Below are 24923 nucleotides of genomic sequence, written 5' to 3' on the forward strand. Positions count from 1 at the left end.
GCGGTGCTGTGTGAGAGGCGGGGCAGGAGCTGCCGCTTGCAAGCCCGGCGGGTCCGAGAGCGAGCAGGTGAGTGACTCCGCGGGCTGGCTCCGGCCGTGGGTGGGGTCCCGCAGGCTCCTGAGGCGAAGGGCGGGGGGCAGGGACGCCCAGGCTCCCAGGGCGGCGGGGGCGTAGTTCTGCCCCGTCACCTGCCTCGTGGGGCGGGCTGGTCTCCAGGGGGCTGCGGCCCCTCGCCGCGAACTGCCCCGGAACGGGAGAAGGGAAGCGAGCACCACTGGGGGTATGTGCCTCGCTGTGGACGGGCGGCACGGGGCGGGCTGTGTGTGTGTCTGTGCCCCTGCGAGGCGGGCTGGGGTGTGTGCGTGTGCGCGCCTGCCTGTGCCCCTGCGGCGCGGGGCGGGCTGGGGGCTGCGTGTCTGTGCTCCTCGGGGCGCGGGAGTGAGAGAGGCCTGGCTAGGCCCAGGCTGAAGCCGCAGCAGTTTTTGTTGTAACCTGGTTGCCTAACAACGCTGAGTAGCGTCTTAAAGAGGCAGAGCCCGAGGCCGCCGGCGCCGCCAATCTCTGTGCCCTGGCTCGGGGCCGCACTTTATCTGCCCCCAGGCTTCACTCCGGTGCCCGGCTGCTGCTTGTTCCCTTATCGCTCTAATACACTTTGCCAGTTTATCGCAATTTGTATCTCTGTGGTTTAATGACCCGGCATTTTAATTTTTTGTATCTCCCATAAGACTGTGTCATACAGCTGTTTAGAAGTGTTTATTTAACTTTGGGTTTGTTTGCAATATGACAATCAATCTAAACTGTATAATACACATTTATTTTGGTAGGTTTATATGAAAGATGCTATCTTGAACTGCTTTATAGAGTTATAGAGTAGCAGTGGGAGTTGGAAATTAAGAGGTGTAAGCAAAGGAGGAAAGTGGTTTTCAAGTGAGATTTAAGAAGAAGTGGAGAATTGGAGGAACAAGATCCAGGAGGAAGCACCTTACTGATGGGAAGAGCTGCAGAAATAAGAGGCTATTCTTATTACTGTTCGGAGGGCTAGAGGGGAGGCAAGTGCTAATAGTTTTGAAAAATCCAGAAAGTATTGCTGAAAAATTTAAAATAACTTTTTAATATAACAGCTCTGTGGCCATATAATTTGCAAATGCAGTGACTAAATGTGGCATCAAACTGTGATAAACATTTTTTTTTAATGTATCAGTTTTTTCCCCTAACACATCCTCTTGGGGATATTACGTAGGGTTGATGGGAATTGTGATTCTGTCTGTTCTCTTTGCATAGTAACACTCTTCCTGCTGTACTGTATTAATGGCAGTATAATATACATAAATAGAAATGCAGGAGATCAGCTTGGATTTTGCTGATAAGTCTTCTTCTTTATAAGTCTGGCGTAGAATTGGAAAAGGGTTTTGTAGGGGGAGAAAGAGAGAGGGAACGTGTTGTAGAGACTCTCCTTCACATAAACAATAAAATAGACGCAGTGTACAACATGTAGGTGCCTTCCCAACATCTTAGTATAGTGAATCTTGTTTAGGCACCAGTCCTGCATAGATATGTGCCCATGCTTAATTTTAATGTGTAGTCCTATTGAAATCAGTGGGACTTCTCAAGTAAAGTCATTAAAGGATTAGATTGGAGGGTTGGGGCCTTTGCTGATAGAAGGAAAATCAGCCAGAGCCTTTCCCTTGATTATTTTCCTGTTCTCTGCTCTGTGTCATGCTTTATATATCTCTAAATTGCATTCACTAGTTGACTCTTTAATTATTATTAGGTATCACTTATGCAAATTTCCTTTTTTAGATGTTAACATATTTTGCTCTTTGGTAAATTAAATATTACATTGAGTTTGGTTTTTTTTTTAGTCAATAACTAAACATAGCAGCAATTAACATGATACTTAACGCTTACATAGAGCATTACTTCTCTGAACTGAGATATATAGAATTAGAGGCAAAGATGTATGCTATCAGAAAATCATTTTTTATGAGTAGCCTTTTAAATATTATCTTCTGAAATATATTTTTTGCTCCTTCCCTGTTTTATGTTTAGAAGGGTTTTTGGTTGGGCCTGAGAACAATACCACCAAGTATGCTCAGATCCCAACTCTGCCTTTCTCTCTGCACACACCTGGCTGGTGGTTGCTGCTGCTTCATTTTTGGCTCTGTTCTGTTGCTGGTAATAATCTTCCTGAAGGGGCTAGAAAAGTGTGTGCATGGTCAACAAAACTGAAAATTGCTATACACAAAGTGCTGTCAAATGCACAAATGGAAAAAAAATTTTTTTTTCCTAGTGTATTTGAGGAACAGTAATTTGTGGTCCTGATACCAGAATAAGCTCTGCTTGGGATCTCTGTAAACCACATGGAGCCTGACTGAAGTTAATGGTGCTCCATGTGATTTTAGGGGTTTAACAACCACATAATTCTTTGCAGGATTGGCACCTACGAGGTTACTTATAATTCTAAAAAGAATATTTTCAGATGAAAGTATGATTTGTATGTTGAGGGTGTCCCTTTAACCCTACAGGATCCCTGTTCAGAAAGAATTTATTTTAATATCTTTTGGCTAATTTCTATATTTTTATGGAAAAATAAAATAAAATTAAATGCTGAAAAAATGAAATTGGGTGCTTTTTCTGTGGTTTTCAACTAAAAACCAGAAACTATTAAAAATGAGGATGACCTCTTAAGGTGCTGCTATAGATCACAAAATTGAATAGAAATAAATCATTCACATTTTTATTAAGCATAAATATTTTCTGAACCAATGTATACAACAACCCTCAAAATGTTAATACACCTCTACCCCGATATAACACTGTCCTCAGGAGCCAAAAAATCTTACCGCTTTATAGGTGAAACTGTGTTATATTGAACTTGCTTTGATCTGCCTAAGTGCGCAGCCCTGCCCCCCTGGAGCGCTGCTTTACTGTGTTATATCTGAATTCGTGTTATATCAGGTCACGTTATTTCGGGGTAGAGGTGTAGTTTGCTTTTGAAGAACAGGTAAACTTCATGTTTTCTCCTTTTCTTCTTTTTTTCTCCTTTTTTTCTCTCCTCCCACCTTCCCCCCCCCACCCCCCGTAGAACAAATCCTTTCTAATAATTTATTTGGCATTTGGCCCTCATGCTTGTTTCACAGGGCTTATGAATTAATGCACATTTTTAAAAAGGTCTACCAAGGAAAAAGGAGTGAGCTATAAAACATCTAGATATTTCCCCAAACAAATTCTGTCAGCCGTCCTTTCTTTTAGCCGTGTGAAAGATAGCATCCTGAATCAACAATGCTAGTATATCTGATTAATTTGTTTTACTCAGAGTGTTTTGAGCTTTCTTCACATTCAGCTGAATACTTGTGCAGTTAAAATATATCTGAATAGATACCTTGCCTTTATTATGTAATTCTTCATGATGCTTTTCAGCAATGTCTGCTAAAAAGTTAAACATTTAGTATGTTCATATTATCTGTATTAGAACTAACTAACATCCATTTACCAATTTTTAAATTCTCTTGAGCCAGGTTTGGCATCATCACGCTATTGTGCTGTTACTTGAAACAACTCTTTAGAAACAATCCCAGTGTTTATATATGCTAGTCTAAGTGAAGGTTAGAAATTCAATTGCCACAGTCCAATGAGATTTCTTTTGGTGCATGACTAGCACTGCATTGGTATTCTTGCAGGTGAGTATGCTGCAGTGGATAGTTGGTGTGAGCAAAGGTGGAGTACTAGGGAATTTACTATGAAAAGTTACTTTTTCCATTCAAAATAACTTTTGTGATTAAGTGATCCTTCTGTAGTGTTGCAATGCTGAGTATAATATATGTATGTGGCTGGGAACATTTGTTCTTTTCACGTTACTTTATCCTTTGACTTTATCAGTATGCAAAACTAATGAGATTAAGGATTTAGGACAATCAGATGGGGAATTTATTTTCAGAATTAATTGTCTGATATCACTAGTAAGACAACTGGGTTGTCCCAGGACTGCCTCATTTATGAGAATCACATAATATTTTTACAATGCTAATTAAAGAATAACATATATTTAATGATATTGCTTTATGCGAAGATTTTACTGTAACTCAGGAGTCAATATTTTTTTGCTATCATATTACACTGCACATACATTTCATTTTTATTGCAATGATTTCTTTCTGCATTGTCACATTCCAACTATATCTTCTCATTTCATATTTTTCTTTCCAAACGTGTTTTTTATTTAACTGCATGAAATCTCACCCCTTAAGGCTTTGCCCATTTTTTAAACTCTCTTGGCCCTTTGATCAGATGTGCAGGCAAATAAATAATGGACACATGGGTAGAGCCCTGCACAGATACAAAATTTGTATCTGCATCTGATCCACAATCCGCAAACATGGTCTGCGGATATCAGCATCTATATCTGTGGATATAAAGCAGATGTCCGCAGATTTGTAGTGCTCTGCACATGGGATGGATTTAAATCGAAGGTCACAATTTTATTAATTTAACACTGGGAAGAGGTGCTGTATCTCCTTTACCCATTCTAACATTCCAGGCATTTAATTGGGTGCAGTGCAGGATTAAAGGGCTCCCACTTTGTCACCAATGTTTTGGGGAGGACCTGCTTAGGCCCGCTGCTAGGATTCAGATAACTTTTTATTCTAGGGATGGGGACGAACAGGATGAGAGCAAAGCAGTTAACCTGGTCTCCTATCCCCAGCCAGTGGGAAGATGATAGATGGTGGTCCTGAGGGGGCAATCGCTTTCTTGGAGCGCATGCGCTCTCACATCCCCCATCCTTCCTTCAGAGCACTGCCTTACATCCCCCTGTTGACTGTCGGGGAGGGGGTATGTTCATTTTCTGTCTCTGCTAGTCTAATCTCAACAATAAGCTTACAAAGTGAATTCTGTGCAATTTATACTTAGGCCCAGATACTGCAAACACTTACCCATATGCTTAATTTTACTCACTTAGATAGCTCCTTTGACTTCAATGGGGCTATTAAAGTGATTAAAATTAAGCACATGTATAATGTTTGAAGGATTTGGGATTGTAATTATCACCTTAGTTTGCGATACCATTTATGTGTACTTTCTATGGACTTAACATTATAAACCCTTACTCCCAACACAGTCACTGGAACTACTTGCATGAGTAAAGATTAGCAGGATTTGGCCTTGTATGCAGTTCATTGGCTTTCTTTTCATACTTAGCTTTTAATTAGATAGCATATGTTTAGTCAGAATGTCATTTAAATATATTGAAGAATTTACTAACCTCTAACTATTGGGCCAAATATCAGAGGGGTAGCCGTGTTAGTCTGGATCTGAAAAAGCAGCAAAGAATCCTGTGGCACCTTATAGGCTAACAGATGTTTTGGAGCATGAGCTTTCATGGGTGAATACCCACTTTGTCAGATGCATCTGACGAAGTGGGTATTCACCCATGAAAGCTTGTGCTCCAAAACGTCTGTTAGTCTATAAGGTGCCACAGGATTCTTTGTTGCTTTATTGGGCCAAACTCATCTCTCGTGTAACTTAATTGAATTTGACCTATTTGAATTTGTATTATGATACTCCTTAAAGGCATAGGTGCTGGAACTAGAGGTGGGGGGTGCTGCCACGGCCCCTGTCTTGAAATTGTTTCCATTATATACAGGGTTTACAGTTTGGTTCAATGGCTCTCAGCATCCCCACTATAAAAAAATGTTCCAGCTCCCGTGCTTAGCAGCCCTGATCTCAGTTGGAGCCTCTCTGTACTAAATAGACATTGTACTAACATTAAGTAAGAGAAGATTCCTGCTCTGAGGCTCTTACAACTAAATTGACAAGACAGACACTGGGTGTGGGGGAAAAGATTTGGCAGCCTTCTCTTGATCTACAAAACTTATAATTTTGTGATATCTAAATAAAAGAAAAGTATGAAAAGAGCCAATTAATAAACTGCACTTGAGGCCAAATCCTGCTAACCTTTACTCATGCAAGTAGTTCCACTAACTTTGTTGGGAATAAGGATTTATAGGGTATTAAGTTATAAAGCTACTTCTGCAAAATTAGTAACATTTTAAAAGTGAGGCACTTCGCTTATTGACCATATTAAGGTCCTAAACTTGCAAACATTTATGCATGCGCTCAAAGTTAAGTGTGTGTAAGTGTTTGCAGGATTGAGGTTTAAAGCAACATTGAACTGGAGTTTCATTACGCATAAAATAATCAGTTATTGGAACACAATACAGTTATAATACATCACATGAACTACAGGCTCTATAATGGGTCTCTTTCCCTACTCCTTTGCATCATGTTGACAAGTAATCTTGATGTTTCTCTCCCCTTCTCCTATAGGTGGAAAGCGTGGGAGGACACGGCATTCCTATGATCTCATTTCCAATTTAAACTGCTAAACTAATCAGTGCTAAATATTCTTTTCAGTGGTTTTAGCAGTTGAAAATCTGTCATATTTAGGAGTTGCTCAGTATTATTCTTGTACTGGATTAAATTATTTTGTTTAAGAAAAATCTTTTAAAAGAGAATCAGAATAATCTGTATTTGAAAAAATTATTGGGACTGTCTTTTGGAATCTTAATTTCTCTCTGAAGAGAAATTTTAAAGGTTGCAACATTTTAGATCAGATATCTCTAGGGAGGAGGTTGTCTTAACATTTTTTTAACGTTTGCACCTCTTAGGCAGATCAATGCAGTAATTTGATGACTAAACTTGAGTTGATTAAAGCTATTAGTAATTTAACTGATAGTAAATTTCTGCTGATACTGAAGAGGGACCATATTAGCACAATGATATGTATCTTTCCTAGAACTGAAGAAATGATGGCAAATGATTTAGACCAGTTTATTGAAGATCAAAAGGCCAAGTTGGCACAGGACAAAGCAGAACTTGAAAATGATCCTCCTTATATGGAGATAAGGGTAAGACTACTACATTATTTACCTATTTCAAACAGTTTTATGGTTGGAATCTTGGTTTAAGTCTGCTACTATTGCACTGATAAGAGTTTCTTCTTTATAAAGGTATTGTATTACTGAGTTACCTGTTATAAAATAATTTCTAAGGTGTCTTTCTCCATCTTTGCTTATAGGGACACTGTCAAATCAAATTTGCCCCCACATTTAAGTTTTATATTGATCTTCACATTTGTGAATGTTTATTTAAAAGTTTTCATGGTTTTTCTAAATTCGAATGGAAGCCAAGCCAAGAATTGCTCTCATACATGAGAACCTCAGGGTGAAATTGCCTAGAAATGAATGTCTGCTTTCATTATCCAAGCTTAAAGAATGCAAAAAATAAACAGTACAAATAGCATAAATATTTTTTTATGGTTAGTTCAATAAGGTACTATCCATACCACAGGTAAGAACACTAAAATATTAATTTTTTTATCCTGATAGTTCCTTCATTATTACTAGGATATATTTTTTGAGTGTTTTGTGTGTCAAGTATTTACTGTTTATTCAGGCGCACACTAAACAATGTCAATGTTTTTTGCTTTATTTAAAAAATATGGTCATAGGTAAATTTTGTTAATGTTTTTGCGATCTGAAATTTATTTGCTGTTTTATTTTTGTACAGATTATCATAATCAGGGATTGTCACTATTTATTCAAAAACTTTTCATGTAAACAATATTTCAGAATTATTTCAAAATAGAAAAACCCCGTGTTGTCAAGTTAGCATTGCAGCATCGAGACTCCATGAGGTATCAAAAGTATTTTTTTCTTGTAAGAAGTACTGATAATGTCGCCAGTCTTGCAAATGTTTAAGCATGTGCATGACTTTACTGACACGAGTAGTCTCATTGACATCAGTGGGCCTTCTCACATGAGTAAAATTATGCGTATGCTTGTGTTTGCAAGAGTAGGGCTGAATTCATTGTTAGAAATTAATCTGAATGATGATATGAGCTGGAACATGTAGGTACCTATGGGAGGATGTCCAATAAATATGTTTTTTTACCAATATTGCTCAAAAGTTTCCAAACATATGCAATATTTTGAAAATGGTCAGAAAAGTAGTGACTTGCCTTACCCCTGTTGACAACCTTTCTAACTCTACAGTTGTGCATTGGTGTTTATAATGTGTTTATAATGGGATACATGTGGGAGAAGGTTCGCTTTAAAAACTTGGGCTGGCATACTCCTTGCCCTTTATAGCATGTAATTCTAAAGCTATAAAGATTTGATAATCTTGCAGATCACCTTAATTTGCTCAGAAATGAGAGTACTTACATGGAGAAAGTTTTTTATGATTTGTACAACTCTGTCCTAGCTATCCTGAATCATGACCTTGATGAAGAGAAGGTTTTGGTTAGTCAGCACTGTATGTTTGTACCTGTTGGTTCTGACCTATAAAGCCTTAACTGGCTTGGGGACTAGTTTATCTCCTTCTGTATGTAAGAGAAGGAGCTGCTAGTAAGACTTTCTCTGAGTCAAATTGAGACTTCGGAATTTGCAATCCTACCTAGTCTGCATATTGACATCTAGGGCACACTGCAAAACATATCTGATCAGATGTTTGGAGTGGGTTGTGGTTTGGGTATGTTCACAAATAAACATTCTTTTATGGATGTTGCCAACCCACGTATTGCAATGCTGAAATTTAAATAAAATTTCAAATAGTTTATAAGCACTTTTATTGTCCAAAATGACATGTGTGATCAGAGAGAGTCTTCCATTTTGTTAACTAGTAGTATTTAATTACAAATACACAGGTTACAGCTACTATCTGCAGAACACTCAGAAATAATCCACACATCAGCATGATAAATTTTGGTACTAATTGGCTGGAATCTTGAACCAGTATGCTTGGCTATATATACCTCAGATCATGTTCTAAAACGGATTTAATTTAATTTTTGTTGGAGTGGTTTGTCTCTCACTTCCCTCAAGCAATATTTCAAATGGAGGGAATTAACTGCTTTTCACTTTTGAAGGGGGATGCAAAAATTAGTTTGGGGTTGGGGTGTTGACTGTCTTTCAGTTACCAAATCTAGTAATTTTTTATTCTTATTGAATTGGTAGCCAATGACCCTCAAACACAAGCCCTACTTTAAAGTTAAGTAGATTACTTTTAATTAAACTTTCCTTTCCATCTCATGCTTCCCATTATCCTGCCTGCAGTTGATTTTAAGTTCCAGTTTGCCTATCCTGGGACTCTTTTCTGGGATGATGGGGGAAGGTTAGTCAGAGTTCCTGCTTCTAGAATACATTTTTTTTTTTTTTTGTGGTTCACCAATCCTGTATTTATTTTTCCCCTTCCTCTGCCTGCCCTCCTGTGTTTCTCTTCTATTTGTCTCTTTGCTGTGTTTACTGTTTCTTATTGCACCCATTATAATCTTATTCACCCTTCCTTGTGTCTCTTGCATGGTCCTCATGTTTTCTTGTGTGACTATGTACCCATGATTCTCTATAATAGCTTAATTTTCAGGGTGCTGAGAGGAGACAAGCTTTCATCTTTGCCTCCCGTAAAGTTGCTGCCTAATCGCTGTTCAGAGCAGTTCCAGGGAGTGGGGTGAGATGAACGAGTCATCCCTGTTGAACTGTTTGGGTGGGTGTGGGTGTCCAGTGAAGACACTGGTCTGAACTTCATCCATCATGCTCAGATATTCATTTAGCACAGTAGTTTTCAACCTCTGGTCTGTGGACCTCTGGGGGTCCACAGACTAAGATTTCCAAAGGGGTCCATTCACCTGTTTTTTTAGAGGTCCACAAAGGAAAAACAGTTGAAAACCACTGATTTAGCAGATGACTAGTCATGGTGCCAAGTAAGGTGGATTAAATCTCTTGGGAAAAATACTGAGCATGGTTAGGCTATGAAATCCCTGTGAGTACATAGTCAATTTAAAGTGCTGTTGGGGATCAAATGTAGCAGAATAATTATTGCATTAACACAGAAACTACTTTTTAATATCAGTGAAATACACTGTCTATTACATGTATTAAAAATAACCAGAACCCTCTGTTTTCCAGTCAAACATTAAATCATGTTGTTTCAGGTATGTTATTTCCCTTATCTATTCTTGGAAAGACATACATTTTTTTTTTCTTTTCAGAGCAAAGGTGCAGCAAAGCTTTCTGAGACCAGCAAAGCATTAATGTCTATGGCTAAAGAAAATATACCACCAGACAGTCAACAGAACTATCTTCTAGGTATGATATGTCTTTAATACATAGTATTTTTAGGTGTAAATAGTGAAGTGCTATCTTAGAGATCTTTGCACAGCTAATTAAAAATGAATTCTTTGGATTCTTAATTATAGGAGCATCACAATAATTCAGGCACTTAGTGTTTATATCCTTTTAAACATCTTGAGTTTTTTGAGGTTGCATTTGTCCTCTGAAAGTTAAAATTCACTCAGTTTTTTAATCAAAACAAGGTGGTTGAGGGAATATCTTTTATTGGGCCAGCTTCTGTTGGTGAGAGTGACAAACTTTCAAGCTTAAATAGAGCTCTTCTTGTGTGTTGTGCTGATGTCCTTTTGCCGGTCTTTGAGAGAGGGTTTGTGTCTGTCTTTATTGTGTTCAGAGTAGCTGGAGGAAAACTATATGTTGGGATAGCATTTCAAGTGGATCGCCCATTCAGCTGCCTGCCAGAAGTTCTGCATCTGTGCTTGGAGCTAGAAAAGCAAGATGCTTTTTCTGTCAGCCTCTTGGGATAAGGTCCTGTCTTGTCACCATGGTATGGCTGATAGGAACTCAAACAAATAGACTAAATCTCCTGAGAAGCCTAACAAGGCCAAGATAATCTAGATGGATGTCAGACTTGGAACTGCAGTGTCTCCTTTGGGTTGGCAAGGGCTGCTAACAAAGGACACATTGAATCTCTGGGAGCAAGCAATGCCTCATGTTGTTTAAATAACTGCCCCCCAGCCTACCACGATCAATTACGCCCTTTCCACATTACAATTTTAGTTAACTTTGTAACCAGTTAGTAACACAGTTGACTTTAAACATAGGACAAGACTCTCAAATTTGGGGGCATAACTGCTCTTAAGTCAGTATATAAGCTCTTAAATAAATAGCTTGATTCTCAAAGACGTCAGGTTCCTACAACTTTAGTTGAAGATAATGACAGCTGAGGATGCTCATCATCTTTGAAAATCAGGCTATTTGTGTAAAAGCTTACGTTGGGGCAGTTGAGTCTGAAAATTTTGGCTATGGTTTGTGTGTGCACACCATCTGGTTAACACAAAGGCCTGGTCTACACTACGCGTTTAAACCAGTTTTAGCAGCGTTAAACCAATTTAACGCTGCACCCGTCCACACAACGAGGCCCTTTATATCGATATAAAGGGCTCTTTAAACCGGTTTCTGTACTCCTCCTCGATGAGAGGAGTAGCGCTGAAATCGGTATTACCATATCGGATTAGGGTTAATGTGGCCGCAAACCGTGCTCTGATCAGCACGGGTGGCGATGCAGTCCCAAATCCAAAAAGAGCTCCAGCATGAACCGTGCGGGAGAGACTGGATCTGACCACTGTATGGGGAGACAAATCTGTTCTATCAGAGCTCCGTTACAGAAGACGAAATGCCAAAGCATTTGAAAAAAATCTCCAGGCTATGATACAGAGTGCACAGCACAGTGCTGCGTGACATGCGTAACGGAAAGCCAAAGAATCAAATGGACGCTCATGGAGGGAGAGAGGGGGGACAGAGAACTCCAGCTATCCCACAGTCCCTGCAGTCTCCGAAAAGCATTTGCATTCTTGGCTGAGCTCCCAAAGACTGTAGGGTCAAACACATTGTCCGAGGTGGTTCAGGGTATATCTTGTTAATTTTCCCCCATTCCCCTCCGTGAAAGAAAAGGAAAAAAAATAGTTTCTTGACTTTTTTCAGTGTCACCCTATGTCTACTGCATGCTGCTGGTAGACGCGATGCTGCAGCAGTGAACAGCAGTACCCTCCCCCTCCCTCCCCGGTGGCAGACGGTACAATCTGACTGCTATCCGTCGTCATCATCAGCCCGTGAGTGCTCCTGGCTGGCCTCAGGTGAGGTCGGTGGGGGGCACCTGGGTAAAAATAAGAATGACTCCTGGTCATTCCCAGTAGATGGTACAGAACGGCTGGTAACCGTCCTCATCATAGCAACTGGGGGCTGAGCTCCATCAGCCCCCTCCCTTTCCTGTGTAAAGAAAAGATTCTGTACTGCCTGGACTATCATAGCAGCGGGATGCTGGACTCCTCTCCCCCGCACCGTTTAATGTCCTGCCTGGACTATCATAGCAGTGGAAGCTGCCTCCCCCTCATTTTATCTCACTAACAAGTCACTGTTTCTTATTCCTGCATTCTTTATTACTTCATCACACAAATGGGGGGACACTGCAACGGTAGCCCAGGAGAGTTGGGGGAGCAGGGAAGCAATGGGTGGGGTTGTTGCTGGGGCACCCCCTAGAATGGCACGTAGCTCATCATTTCTGCTGGATCTGACACAGAGTGGCTGTGCTCTCTGGTACGCTGGTTCTCTAGTACACTTGCCCCATATTCTAGGCAGGACTGACTCTATTTTTAAATACCATAAAGGAGGGATTGACACGGGGAGTCATTCCCAGTTTTGTCTTTGTGCCCCCGGCCGACCTCAGCCAGGGGCACCCATAACAGCAGCAGACAGTACAGAACGACTGATAACCGTCATCTCATCGCCAATTTACAGTGGCATGGCAGACGGTACAGAACAACTGATAACCGTCTCTGCTATCTTGCAGAGGCAAATGAATGCTGCTGTGTAGCACTGCAGTACTGCGTCTGTTAGCAACATCCAGTAGACAAACGGTGACAGTAAAAAAAAAAAAAAAAAAAAAAAGCTGAACGGGCTCCATGGTTGCCGTGCTATGGTGTCTGCCAGGGCAATCCAGGGAAAAAGGGCGCAAAATGATAGTCTGCCGTTGCTTTCACGGAGGAAGGAATGAGTGACAACATTTACTCAATCACCTGTGATGCTGTTTTTGCACCATCATGCATTGGAGGTCTCAACCCAGAATTCCAATGGGCGGGGGAGACTGCGGGAACTATGGGATACCTACGGGATAGCTACCCACAGTGCAATGCTCTGGTAATCGACGCTAGACTTGGACCATGGACGCACACCACTGAATTAATGTGCTTAGTGTGGCTGCATGCACTCGACTTTATACAATCTGTTTTACAAAACCAGTTTATGTAAAATCGGAATAATCCCATAGTGTAGACATATCATAAGTTACTAAACATTGCAGCTAACAGTTTCACCCTTGCCAGATGCCTTATTTTGCATGGGATCATGTTTCTGAGATTGGTTCAGAACACTTTCTTTTTGCTTTGTGTCTGGACCCTCTAACCTTGCCTGTGGTAAGACGTCTCAAAGTGCATTGCCACATATGCTGCTGTTGTTGCTCTTTGTGTTTTTTCTTTTGGACAGTCGTTTTGCTTGCTGAGGTGCTACAGGGCAGCTGCTCTGGTTTCCCCAGAATGTAACAAACAAGATTAGGCAGTATGTTGGGTACTACATTATAATTACAATTCTTCACCCAGTGCTTTGAAAGAAAAAAGCTGAAGAATGGCCAAAACTCAAACCATGTTTGTTGTAAATTGTGGTCAAGAAAGTGTCACAGATGGGTTACAAAAACATGCTTGTAACTGAACTGTGAACTGGGCCTTAGAGTGGCACTGAGGTTTGTGCTGTGCTCTCTCCTGTAAATACATCAGATGAGCTGAGAGATTTAGACTGTGAATAAGCATGGGAAGTTGGAGGACACCCTCAAGCCTCTTTCAAAAATATGGAGATGTCCTTTCTTCACTTTCTTTCAGGGAAATAATAATGCTGCCATTAGCATTTTCTAATTTTTGTCTGAGTAAAATCAGATGTAAAATTGCTTCTTTAAAATAGAGTGAACTGCAAAAGTTCTTATTCAGTGATGCATGTTAATTACATCAGCTATAACAGCAGATTGCACTGCAGTCAATGGATATTTCTTCTGTGTTTTTAAAGAATGTGAGGACTTGATAAGACCAAAAAGCCACAAGGATATTTTTAGTTTCAAAATGAAATAATGTTTCTAAAGTGCCCCATGTCATGGTGTTGCAGAAATAATTAATAGCTGCAATGATAAATAGGTAAACAATTAAAATTTTATGGAATATAGTACTTAAACCACCTCGATAAAGGGATTTTTAAAAGTGTGTGGGGGAGTATTGAACTTGAGAGGAGATCCATGTGGAAATAGTTCTACTCCTTAGGGCCCCCGCAGTCTAACATGCAGTGGTGGCATCAGGGCATAGGTATCTGTCAAGCTGATGCTAAAGGAGGTGGTGCCAGATGTAGCCAGATAAACTAGTCTTGTTAATTTCTAAAGGTAAGTTAAGTTCCCTAAATGAAACCTATATTAGTATTGAAAAGTAATGGTGTATATTTCAAATACACATTCATATAATACATGGGATTTCTAATCTTGGCTGTAGCACCAACTCTGTTTTGTGGCTTTGGAAATCACTTATCCTCTCTCTCTCTCGCTTAGTTTTCCAATCCATAAAATATGGCTAGGGATACTTACCTTCATCTCAAAGGTGTTGTGAGGATTGATGTTTTTAAAGTGCTTTGTCGATGCAAGAGCATTACTTTCCTTGCACTCCTGTGTTCAGAAGATAAATGCTTTTGTAATGTCCACAGGTGTACTAGAAGCTTAACAGAAAACACTTAAGACTTAATTTCTTATAGGTACTGTGACAATTTCAGCCGTGAAAAAAATAACCATCAAGCAAATTGTGATGACTCCAGAAGTGTGCTTGATTGAATGATGATAATTTTGAAAAATAAGATGTGAAATCCTGGCGCCATTGAAGTCAATGGCAAAACTCTCTTTGATTTCAGTAGGGCCAGAATGGTTATACATAAAAGTATGGTCTGTTTAATCATATGTTGACTTTACATTAATTACAGTGTTAAGAGAGGTTAAAAACAAATATAATATCTGGCCTGCATTTTAAAATATGCCTACGTTTTAAAACAGAGGATTATGTATTATTGTCATTAATGTTACCCTATATGAAATGACATCACTAGGAATGACACAAAATGACAATTAAGAGTTGCTTGTCACCAGAAGTCAAGGGTAAACTTGGGTAGAAGACAACACATGAATAAGTATGTGCCTCAGATTTTTTACCGCTTTTGTTGTTGTTCAGTAAGTTAGTTTACTATAGTCATTAGTGTTTTGTTGATTTAACTGTAGAAACATAAAATATAGAGGAATAGTACTGGTGGACTAATTATTTTACTCTTCCTTCTCCCACTCATGACTGTGACGAGGTCCCTTCAGTTTCACTAGATTTCAGTTGTTAATGTGCTGTAATGAACTGACAAAGACATGTATCCACTGGATAGATTAGGAAGTGTTCAACTGCCTGAGGGCATTGTATTGATAAGAGATTACAGTAAAGTTTTTTTTTTTTTTTTTTTTTTTTTTTGTTTTTGTTTAAGTATTAGAGTCTTGAGTGTTTGGTAAAGGTGCATCTGAAGTATATTTCCTTTGTTTTGCACAAAGCTGCTAATGACGATGATGTACAATATAGTGATAACAGTGAAATTCCTAAATGTCTATAGATTTATTACAGTAACAACATGAAAATGCCAGTTACGCAATAGCTATTTCTTGTGTCAGAGAAAGAATGAGGTCCAAGTAGTGCGGTAAAAACACACAGCTCAGTGGATGGTGAGATTAAAAACAAACTCTGCCTATGATATTATTGTCACCTCTCTGTGGCGTAACTGATTGTTTGGGCCAAATTCTGATCTCTCTTATACCCAAGTAAATTTGGAATAACTCCACTGAGGATCATGCCAACACTTCTGGTTTAAAAAATGGAGAACAATGAAGCTGATCTGGACTTGCATGTAGATCAAAATCTTTCTTTTTATTTTCAACAGCTGGGCCATACACTTTGATATTGAGAACACATTTTTGTGTCTTGGTGATCTTTTGTCTCATCTTAACCCCCTCTTACCAACAGATAATTAAAAGTTAAGTAAATTTTAATAAAAATTAAAAAAATTGAACTACACACATCAAATTATTCACTTTCTGGGTACTGTAATGGATAGTATAATCATACTCTTGTTAAAGTGGATGGTTACATACCTTAATTCAATTAAAAGGAAACTCAGCCTCCTGATTCCTTGTTGAGGCAAAGTCCATCCTTTAGAAGAAGTAATCCAAAGAGATGATGAGAATCTTCTCTGCCACGACAAGGACTCAGGGCCCCTGTATGTGGTCTCTGATGGAATAGAGGGAAGACCTAGCATGAGGACACTCTCTGTGGAGGTTATAATTCCAGGTGTGATCATAAAAGCAAAAAGACTAAAAAGAAGTGGAGAGTCTTTGTAGGGGACCAGAAATGCTTTTGGTCCAGAGAATGAAAGTGAAATAATTCCAGAACTTAGTGGAATCGGCAACTGCATATGTAACTTTTTATCTTTTTTTATCAGAAATATTTCCATGATGTCATAAAGGAATAAGTTATAACATAGTGTGTGCCATTGTCATGCTTCATGCAGATTATGAGGCGCAGAAGTAGTGAGCTCTAACACCACATGACCTGAAGTGCCTTATTACTGTAAACAGTCCCTCAGATTGGTAACCAAATGTATTCACTTTGTTTAAACAAAATTAAATAATCTAGATTAGTGACCTGAAAGCTGCCTTAAAGGCCAGCTAGCATGCAGCTGACATCATCATCTCTAGGCTATGCATCCCCATCCCGGGAGGGTGATACATGGCCTGTGGGGCCATTATAAGTTGATGTGATTTAGAACAGTCCTGAGGCTGCTTTAAATTGCAGTAGAGGCCAGATATGGGGGTTTTCCTCTTTGCTTTTTTGAGCATTTAGCAGTGTGTTGTCAGTCACTTGGAAAGTGAAGTTATTCAGTACAATCATGCTTTAATAACTTCAAAAATAACATATAAAGTAAAGTATATTTGTAAAAGTTTTTATTTAAATACACTTGAGGATGTGACATTTAATTTTTTTTTAATTATTGCCTTTATTAGTTCAAAGGTTGTCCACTGCTTGCAGAGAAGACCATTAACACCATATTGATAACCATATGCATAAAACCAACAGAAGTGAAAGAGCAAGCTAGGACTCAAAGTTAGTAGAAACATAGTCTTAGTATTTTTGCTCCCCTAGCTCCTCTCATAGTCCAAGCCTCTGTAAAAAGGAAGAGTTCTAAACATATCCAAAACCATTCTTTTCAGAGTATCTGTCCACCCCGCCCCTGCATAGGCCCTCACTACAACTACCCCTCTACCCTGATATAATGCTACCCGATATAACACGAATTCGGATGTAACGCGATAAAGCAGCGCTCCGGAGGGATGGGGCTGCGCACTCTGTCAGATCAAAGCAAGGTCGATATAACACGATTTCACCTATAACATAGTAAGATTTTTTTGGCTCTCGAGGACAGCATTATAGCGGGGTAGAGGTGTATTAATGATAGTAGTAAACTCCCAGGTTACTATCCAGTTGTGATTGTTGTCTTCAGAGTTTTTCTGGATGGATAATCAAAAAGATCATTTAACAAATAAAATGAAATTCTAAATACCTTCCTGCCCAGTACCTTAGACTTTGTGACAAAAGACTAGATTATGATTTCTCATTGGTTTTACGCTAATGACATTTCATTGGCTTCATAGGATTTACTGCTGTGAGAACAGAATTAGGCCCAGATTCCATAGACTTTATTTTTAAATTGGCATTTCCAGGTCTCGTTTTTTTACTCTAATACTCTTGGGTTTTTTTTTATTTATTTTTTAAAAGTTGATCCAACCTTTAATTTTTTAGGAATCTAAATCAACAGCAGGCAGCTGAAATTTCTTGATGGTTGGCTGCTGTTTCTATGGAAACTACAGTTAAAATAGCTTTAAAAAGAGTGTTGCTTTAACAAAATAAAGAGTGGAGGTAAAAATTTTTAAATAAAAAACACTTACTCTTACCTTATTCTTGCCAATCTGTCCCACCTTTTTTAAAAACTGAACCAGATTGGCTGCTAATAGCCAGCAGTTATGGATGGAAGGCTCTCCTTGTCAGCCAGCAACTCAAATCTATAAATGCCAGTTTGAAAATAACGAACACAAAAATGTGTTCTGATATTCTTCTCTTTCTGAGTCCATACTTAACAGATGGCCGATTGGCTTACAAATTCTGACTGGATTGGTTATGCCCTAACCTGGCTCAGCTGGAACTTCCATAAGCCAATCAAGTGTATCCTTTCATTATGCCATTTTTTTCTTCTTCTTTCTTTATAAAGATAGTAATGACAAAATGAGTTATCAGCCATCTAAAGTACAACAGGAGAATATGACTCCAGGATTAGCGATTCTTAACATTTATATAGTGCATCAGGTATCAACACACTATACAGACATTAACTAATCCTCACTATGAGTAACTGCAGTGATGGAAATCAGGCAGACAGACTTGCCTAAAGCCACACAGTAAATCAGGAACAGATCTGGGAGTAAAATTTTAATATTTCTTGCTTCTAGTCCACTGGCTCACTCCAGTTAGACCATGCTTAACTCGAAATATTTTCAAGGTTATCACAGGCAACAATCTTCCACCTCCTCCCCATTGTAACTAAATGATAAAAAATTATATAGTGCTGGGGAATAAAATAAAAAGCTTTGTTTACAGGAGAATGATTATATTCATCTAAGTACATAAATATATGGACTGAGAAGATTAAAAAAAATGTTAAGCCTTCAAAATTTGGCTCTAGGTCTGTTTCTTGTGCTGTTAGTTTAACTTTGTGACATTGTCTCAATTTTCTTCAGATGCGAAGTGAAATAATTAGTCTTTTGAGGCAAAAAGATATTTCTTTCTAATTTCTCAGACTCAGTTTTGATTTCAGAGGATGGTAAAATATATTTCCTACATAGATTAGTGTGTAACAATTTCAAAATCCTAAAACAGTCTTGAAGCAGGGCTAAATATGAATCTGTCACAGCGTATTTGATAGTCTAAGTGATGTGAGAGAGAATTCAGAACTTTAGAGTAGAAAGGTTGAATGAAGAAACGGCATTGCTTCTTGTGGCCATGAGTCTCTTCAAAATTGTATTTGTGCCAGTGTATATCATATATATGAGTTTCATACTAAACAAGTAGAATGTTATAAAATACATTCTCTGAAGCATTTGATATTGCGTAACAAGCACAGTATGAAATATCAGGTAATAAATTCTTCATTTCTACAGTAACATTTGTCTTAAAGAGAAGTGATTTGCTTCAAAATTAAATATCGATTATAGAGATTGCATGGGGTAATCTATTTGCTGTTTAGAAATGTTTGCAAACCTATGCTTTTGAGTTCAGATTGTGGTAAATTTGCTTCTAAGGCAATGAAATATAGGGACCAAAGGGGGAAAACTCTTTATAATTAGAAAAAAACAGGCACTACATTTTCATAATGCTTTCTGCATGATTGTTTGCAGTTGATCTTTCATAATTTAACATGATTACTATTTGAATAATTTAGGGTTTTTTTTCTTTTGTGTTACCTGGTAAAAGCTAAAAATATCTTTTCCAGCAAGTAACACAACTCTTATTTGTACTGTTTTGTATTAATAGAAGGTGAATAAAAATTGCATTAAACTTTACAGGTGAATATGGCTTGAGTTTGCCTCTTGGAGATGAATATGAAAGAAAGAAACATAAGCTAAAGGAGGAACTTCGACAAGATTATAGACGATATCTTTCTCAGGTAAAACCTCTTTGAAATTAGTCTCTGATTTTAACGCAAAAACAAAACAAAAACCCCACCATGAAAAAACTTTTTGAGAAGACAGAATTCATTCTGAGCAGTGACAATTTCAAAGACCTGCTTTCAGAATAAAGGTAATTTAAAATGGTAACCCTATGAAGGGCTATATGTTCTAGACTTTCATAGATCCTGCTGTCTGGAGATCTTAAATTACTATAATACAACAAATATACACAATAAAAATGTGTATATTTTTTGTTTGCTCTCATCTTTTTTTACTCTTCTTGGGTGTTTAACATGCCAAACAGGTATTTGCTTAATACTATTATGATCTTATAACTTATAAAGAAGACTGTTGCTGTTCTGCTTAGTACAGTGTATGAGATTCCATTGTGATGATTTAAAACAAACTTGTATGGAAGAAGGTTGGCACAGTTTTCATCTTGTGTGTGTGTGTGTGTGTGTGTGTGTGTGTGTGTGTGTGTGTGTGTGTGTGTGTAAGAGATTCTAAATCCGGTTTTAATTTATCAGATTTTAAATGTTTTAAATGAAAAAAATTAAGTTTAATGTAACTTTTGCTGTGTGTGTTTAGTGTCATTGCTTGCCAGTTTGTTTAAAATAGATGAATAAATAGTTTTTTTTTTAATTGTTTTTTATTGGTAGAATCAGATGGTTTTAATGGAAGACACTGTATGAATAGTCTGTTTTCCCTGACTTTTAGGGTATTTCACAGGCAAAAAGAAAGGTAGGGTGCTTACAATATGTTTTTTCTGCCCTGCCCAAATTAGCTTTTTGCTTTGTTATAATCAGGTTTGTACAAATGAAATGGATTAAAACATCATGATTTTTGTGTGAGTTTGTGTGTGCTGCTGTTGTGATTAACAGTACTTGAATGTTTGCTTATTGCAAGATATACACCTCTACCTCGATGTAATGCTGTCCTCGGGAGCCAAAAAAACTTACCGTGTTATAGGTGAAACCGCGTAATATTGAACTTGCTTTGATCCACTGGGGTGCGCAGCCCTGCCCCCTAGAGTGCTGCTTTACTGTGTTATATCCGAATTCATGTCATATTGAGGTAGAGGTGTACTGTGCTTATTATTTCCCATTAATAAAAGTATACCACATTTATTGATTTCTTCTTTGCATTTGCTATCATTGGTATATCATGCTGACTCCTCAACTGTTTGTTTCTTATAGTAGACTAGCATGCTCCCCAGTCTTCATCAATTACATTAGACAGGCACCATACATAAAGAATTTTTTAATGGAACTTTCTGAAGTTAGTCAAGTTTTTGAAAGAGCCCCCAACTAGTACAGTATGTGAAGAAAAAACAGGGGCTTCCTGTTCCCTTAGTACTGTCGATGTCTCTTCAGTGAGGTTAAACTGACAGACTACATAGGGGAACAGTGAAACTGACTATGCATCACACATTGGTGCCAATGTGCAAATTAAACAAACTGGGGGGCGGGGGGGAGAAGAGAGAGGAAAATCATTTAACAATTTTTTTTAATTACGTGTAATCTTAAGCATTACTTATAATTATAGTAGGTGCGGACAGAATTGTGATTTTTGTTGTTTGTTTGTTCTTAATTTAGTGGTGTCCCTTCTAAGTAATTTGAATGACAGCTTAAATAAAAGAGTGATGGGTGGCACGATAGAAAGAGCAGCATTAAAAGACTAAATGCAATGTGTTCTGCGTTCAAAATATTCAAATTACAAAATATTTTTGTGTGAAATACTAACTCTTACTGTTTAATATGTTCAGTGTAAATAACCGCACTGGCATGCTACAGAATTATCATATAGCAGTAGCGACTGTAACAATTGGCCTTTTAATCTCTAGTTTAAGTGAGCTTTTATAAAACAATCAGTGTTTTTTCTTCTTGGTTTAATTTGAAATTGATATACAATTTTAATTTAACATTCTAATAAAAATCTTGATTTATATTGCATTGCTTTATTCTTGTTCAAAACATCCATAAACATCAAATTTTATTTTACTTTTATATTTAGCATTTTGATTGCAAGAATTACTGCTTGTTAATTCCATTCCTAATTGAGATTCATTTAGATATTAAGATTTTCTTTTGCGTCATACATGTGTTAGCCATATTAAACTTTTAAAAGTTGAGGGAGGGTATTAGACTTGATCTCTAATTTCAGTCTCCAAAATAAGGTGATACTGTGATTCTGAGCAGCTCTTCGAGTATTTTGGTTGGTAACTTCTAAACTGTATGCTTATCTAGAAAACAAAATTTTCATATCAATTCTGACTTTCTTTAAGCATCATTTTAAAAATGGGAAGTTTTATCATGAGAGCTGTGTAAAATTTGGCAGTAATTAAATATTGGTCAAGAGTACAACGAATACATTAATATTTTGCACACAAAAATATCATTCATCATTCTTTCTGTTAATTTAGCCCAATTTCAGTATCTGGGTATTTGCATATAGTAGAACCTCAGAGTCACAAACACCAGAGTTATGAACTGACCAGTCACCCGCATACCTCATTTGCAACTGGAAGTACGCAATCAAGCAGCAGCAGACACACAACTCCCAACCCTGCCCCCCTAGGAACCCCCCCCCCCCCCCCCCATATACAGTTTAGTGTGTTAAAATTTTTTGACAAGGTAAGGAAACAATTTCTGTGCTTGTTTATTTTAAATAAAGGTGGTTAAAAGCAGCATTTTTCCTCTGCATAGTAAAGTTTCAGAGTTGTATTAAGTCAATGTTTAGTTGTAAACTTTTGAAAGAACAAACAGTTTTTTTTCCCCCAGAGTTATGAACAACCTCCATTCTCAAGGTGTTCGTAACTTTGAGGTTCTACTGTAGTTAACCCTGTTAAATCTATTCACTTGTAATTGCCAAGTGTGATTAATAATGATACAGATTTAGACTGGAACAGATGGAAGTTGTCTCATCTGTTTCTGCCTCTAGGGTTGCACAAAACGTATATAAATCATAACAGTAGAAAATTATGCTAGTGAAATAGGACAGCAGACATGGAAACACAAGTGGACAATATTTTATTTAAAATGTTGTGTTTTATAAAATAATTGAGGATACATTGGAGATGATTTTAGGGCAATCCATAGTAACTGTGCTAAAGGAGGCCAGACAAGGTGGGTGAGATAATGTATTTTATTGGACCAACTTCTTCTGAAGAGCTCTGTGTTGTTCGAAAGCTTGTCTCTCTCACCAGCAGAAGTTGGTCAACTTACAGATATTACCTCATCCACCATGTAGTCGTGTCAGTCCCAGGAGATTAGAGAGACAACTATTCTGTGTACAACTTAGGGAGGCCACTCGCTTTTGAAGTTGTATGTTTGCTTTAGAGTTGTAAGATTGGAAGGGCTGACATTGACATTTTGGTATGCTGTAGAGTATAGATATTAGTAATATTGATATACAGATTAGTAAATAGACATAGATATTAGTAATAAAGCAGATTCCCGTTGCTGGAATAAGAAGCATGGGCATATTTTCTTTAGTTGTTGATAGTGAAATTCCTTTCACCTTTTCACTCATCAACAAGGTAACTTCTTGGAAAATTCTTTCATTCGCTTGTATTTTAATAGAAGGATTTAATAATGGTTATATGTAAACGGTATCTATTTTTTAATGAGAAAGGCAGTAATTCATATAGAAACTCTAAATAACTATAAAACAAAAGAATACAGAAAAGCTGTAGCAAACATTGAAATTGAGATCATTCAAATTAAGGCTAACAGGCCATCATTAATGCATAATATAGATATAAAACCTTTTACCTGCAGTTTTCTTGGCTTTTGTTGGTTTGTATTCCAAAAATATCCTAGATTTCCAAAAAGTGAAAATTGCCTTTCATTTCTTTTTTTTAAAGTGGAACAAATTGCCCTGTCATATTCAAGAAGGTGTAATTCCTAGATCCTGTGCTGTATTTGACAAGTAAAATTAGATAGTTAAAAAAGTATTGAATTATTCATTTTGTTTTATACAGAAAAATTATCTGACAACAAATGAAGTAGATCCATATACTCAGGGACTATCTCTTCCGATTGGCGAGAGGAGGTCAGCCAAGGTAAGTGTGCAGGTGTAAATTCAGTAAATATTTTACATAACTAATGAATTAAAAAAACTGAAGTTTTCAGTGTTGTGCAAAAATAGACTTTCCAGTTGACGATAAAAAACTTGCCAAACTTTTTATCCACTTCGTATATGACCATATTCCTTTACACCAATTTTAAATAAAGTGAAGCCTTCTAATTCTATAATAAACATTTCTGATTGGTTGATTTAATTATCAAGATACTTTTTCCTTGGGTTATCCAGTACATTGATTTGTAGGTAATGAAATGGTCAAATTTTTCTTTTAAGAGCAGCTATCAATTAATTGCAGTTAACTCACATGATTTAACGAAAAAAATGAATCCAATTAAAAAAAACTAATTGCAATTAATCACACTGCTAAATAATAGAACACCATATGAAAATTTATTAAATATTTTTAGATGTTTTTCTCCTTTTTCAAATATTGATTTCTATTATAACACAGAATAAAAGTGTACAGAACTCACTTTATTATTATTTTTGATTACAAATATATGCACTGTAAAAATGATAAACAAGAGAAATGGTATTTTTCTATTTACCTCATACAAGTACTGTAGTGCAATCTCTTAACTGTGAAAGTGTAACTTATAAATGTAGATTTTTTTGTTTGTTGCACAACTGTACTCAAAAACAAAACAATGTAAAACTTTAGCACCTACAAGTTCACTCAGTCCTACTTCTTATTCAGCCAATCACTAAGACAAACAAGTTGGTTTACATTTATGGGTGCTACTGCTGCTTGCTTCTTATTTACAATGTCACCTGAAAGTGAGAACAGGCGTTTGCATGGCACTTTTGTAGCTGATGTTGCACGGTATTTATGTGCCAGATATGCTAAACATTTGTATGTTCCTTCATGCTTGGGCCACCATTCCAGAGGACATACTTCCATGCTGATGATGCTTGTTAAAAAATAATGCGTTAATTAAATTTGTGACTTACCTCCTTGGGAGAGAATTGTATGTCTCCTGTTCTGTTTTACCCGCATTCTGCCATATACTTCATGTTATAGCAGTCTTGGACCATGGCCCAGCACATATTCATTTTAAGAAAACTTTCACAGTAGATTTGACAAAATGCAAAGAAGGTACCAGTGTGA

At 37.6% G+C, this 24923-nt stretch overlaps 1 protein-coding gene across 2 annotated transcripts in view; it reads left to right on the top strand.

The window, feature by feature from the left end:
• The first annotated feature begins 23 nt into the window (after window positions 1-23).
• CSPP1 (centrosome and spindle pole associated protein 1) overlaps window positions 24-24923 on the top strand; it is a 174015-nt gene continuing 149115 nt past the window's right edge. Inside the window, exons 1-6 of one of the 2 annotated variants that reach the window (XM_030553235.1) lie at window positions 24-67; window positions 6795-6906; window positions 10047-10143; window positions 19625-19725; window positions 20447-20470; window positions 23712-23792. In XM_030553235.1, coding sequence (XP_030409095.1) covers window positions 6805-6906; window positions 10047-10143; window positions 19625-19725; window positions 20447-20470; window positions 23712-23792 — 405 coding nt within the window. In that variant the 5' untranslated portion in view covers window positions 24-67; window positions 6795-6804. Of the gene's footprint in view, window positions 68-125; window positions 282-6794; window positions 6907-10046; window positions 10144-19624; window positions 19726-20446; window positions 20471-23711; window positions 23793-24923 lie in introns of those variants that run through there. The other variant, XM_030553236.1, reaches the window with a different exon arrangement.

The sequence above is a fragment of the Gopherus evgoodei genome, chromosome 2 (assembly GCF_007399415.2).
Source record: "Gopherus evgoodei ecotype Sinaloan lineage chromosome 2, rGopEvg1_v1.p, whole genome shotgun sequence".
NCBI lineage: Eukaryota > Metazoa > Chordata > Testudines > Testudinidae > Gopherus > Gopherus evgoodei.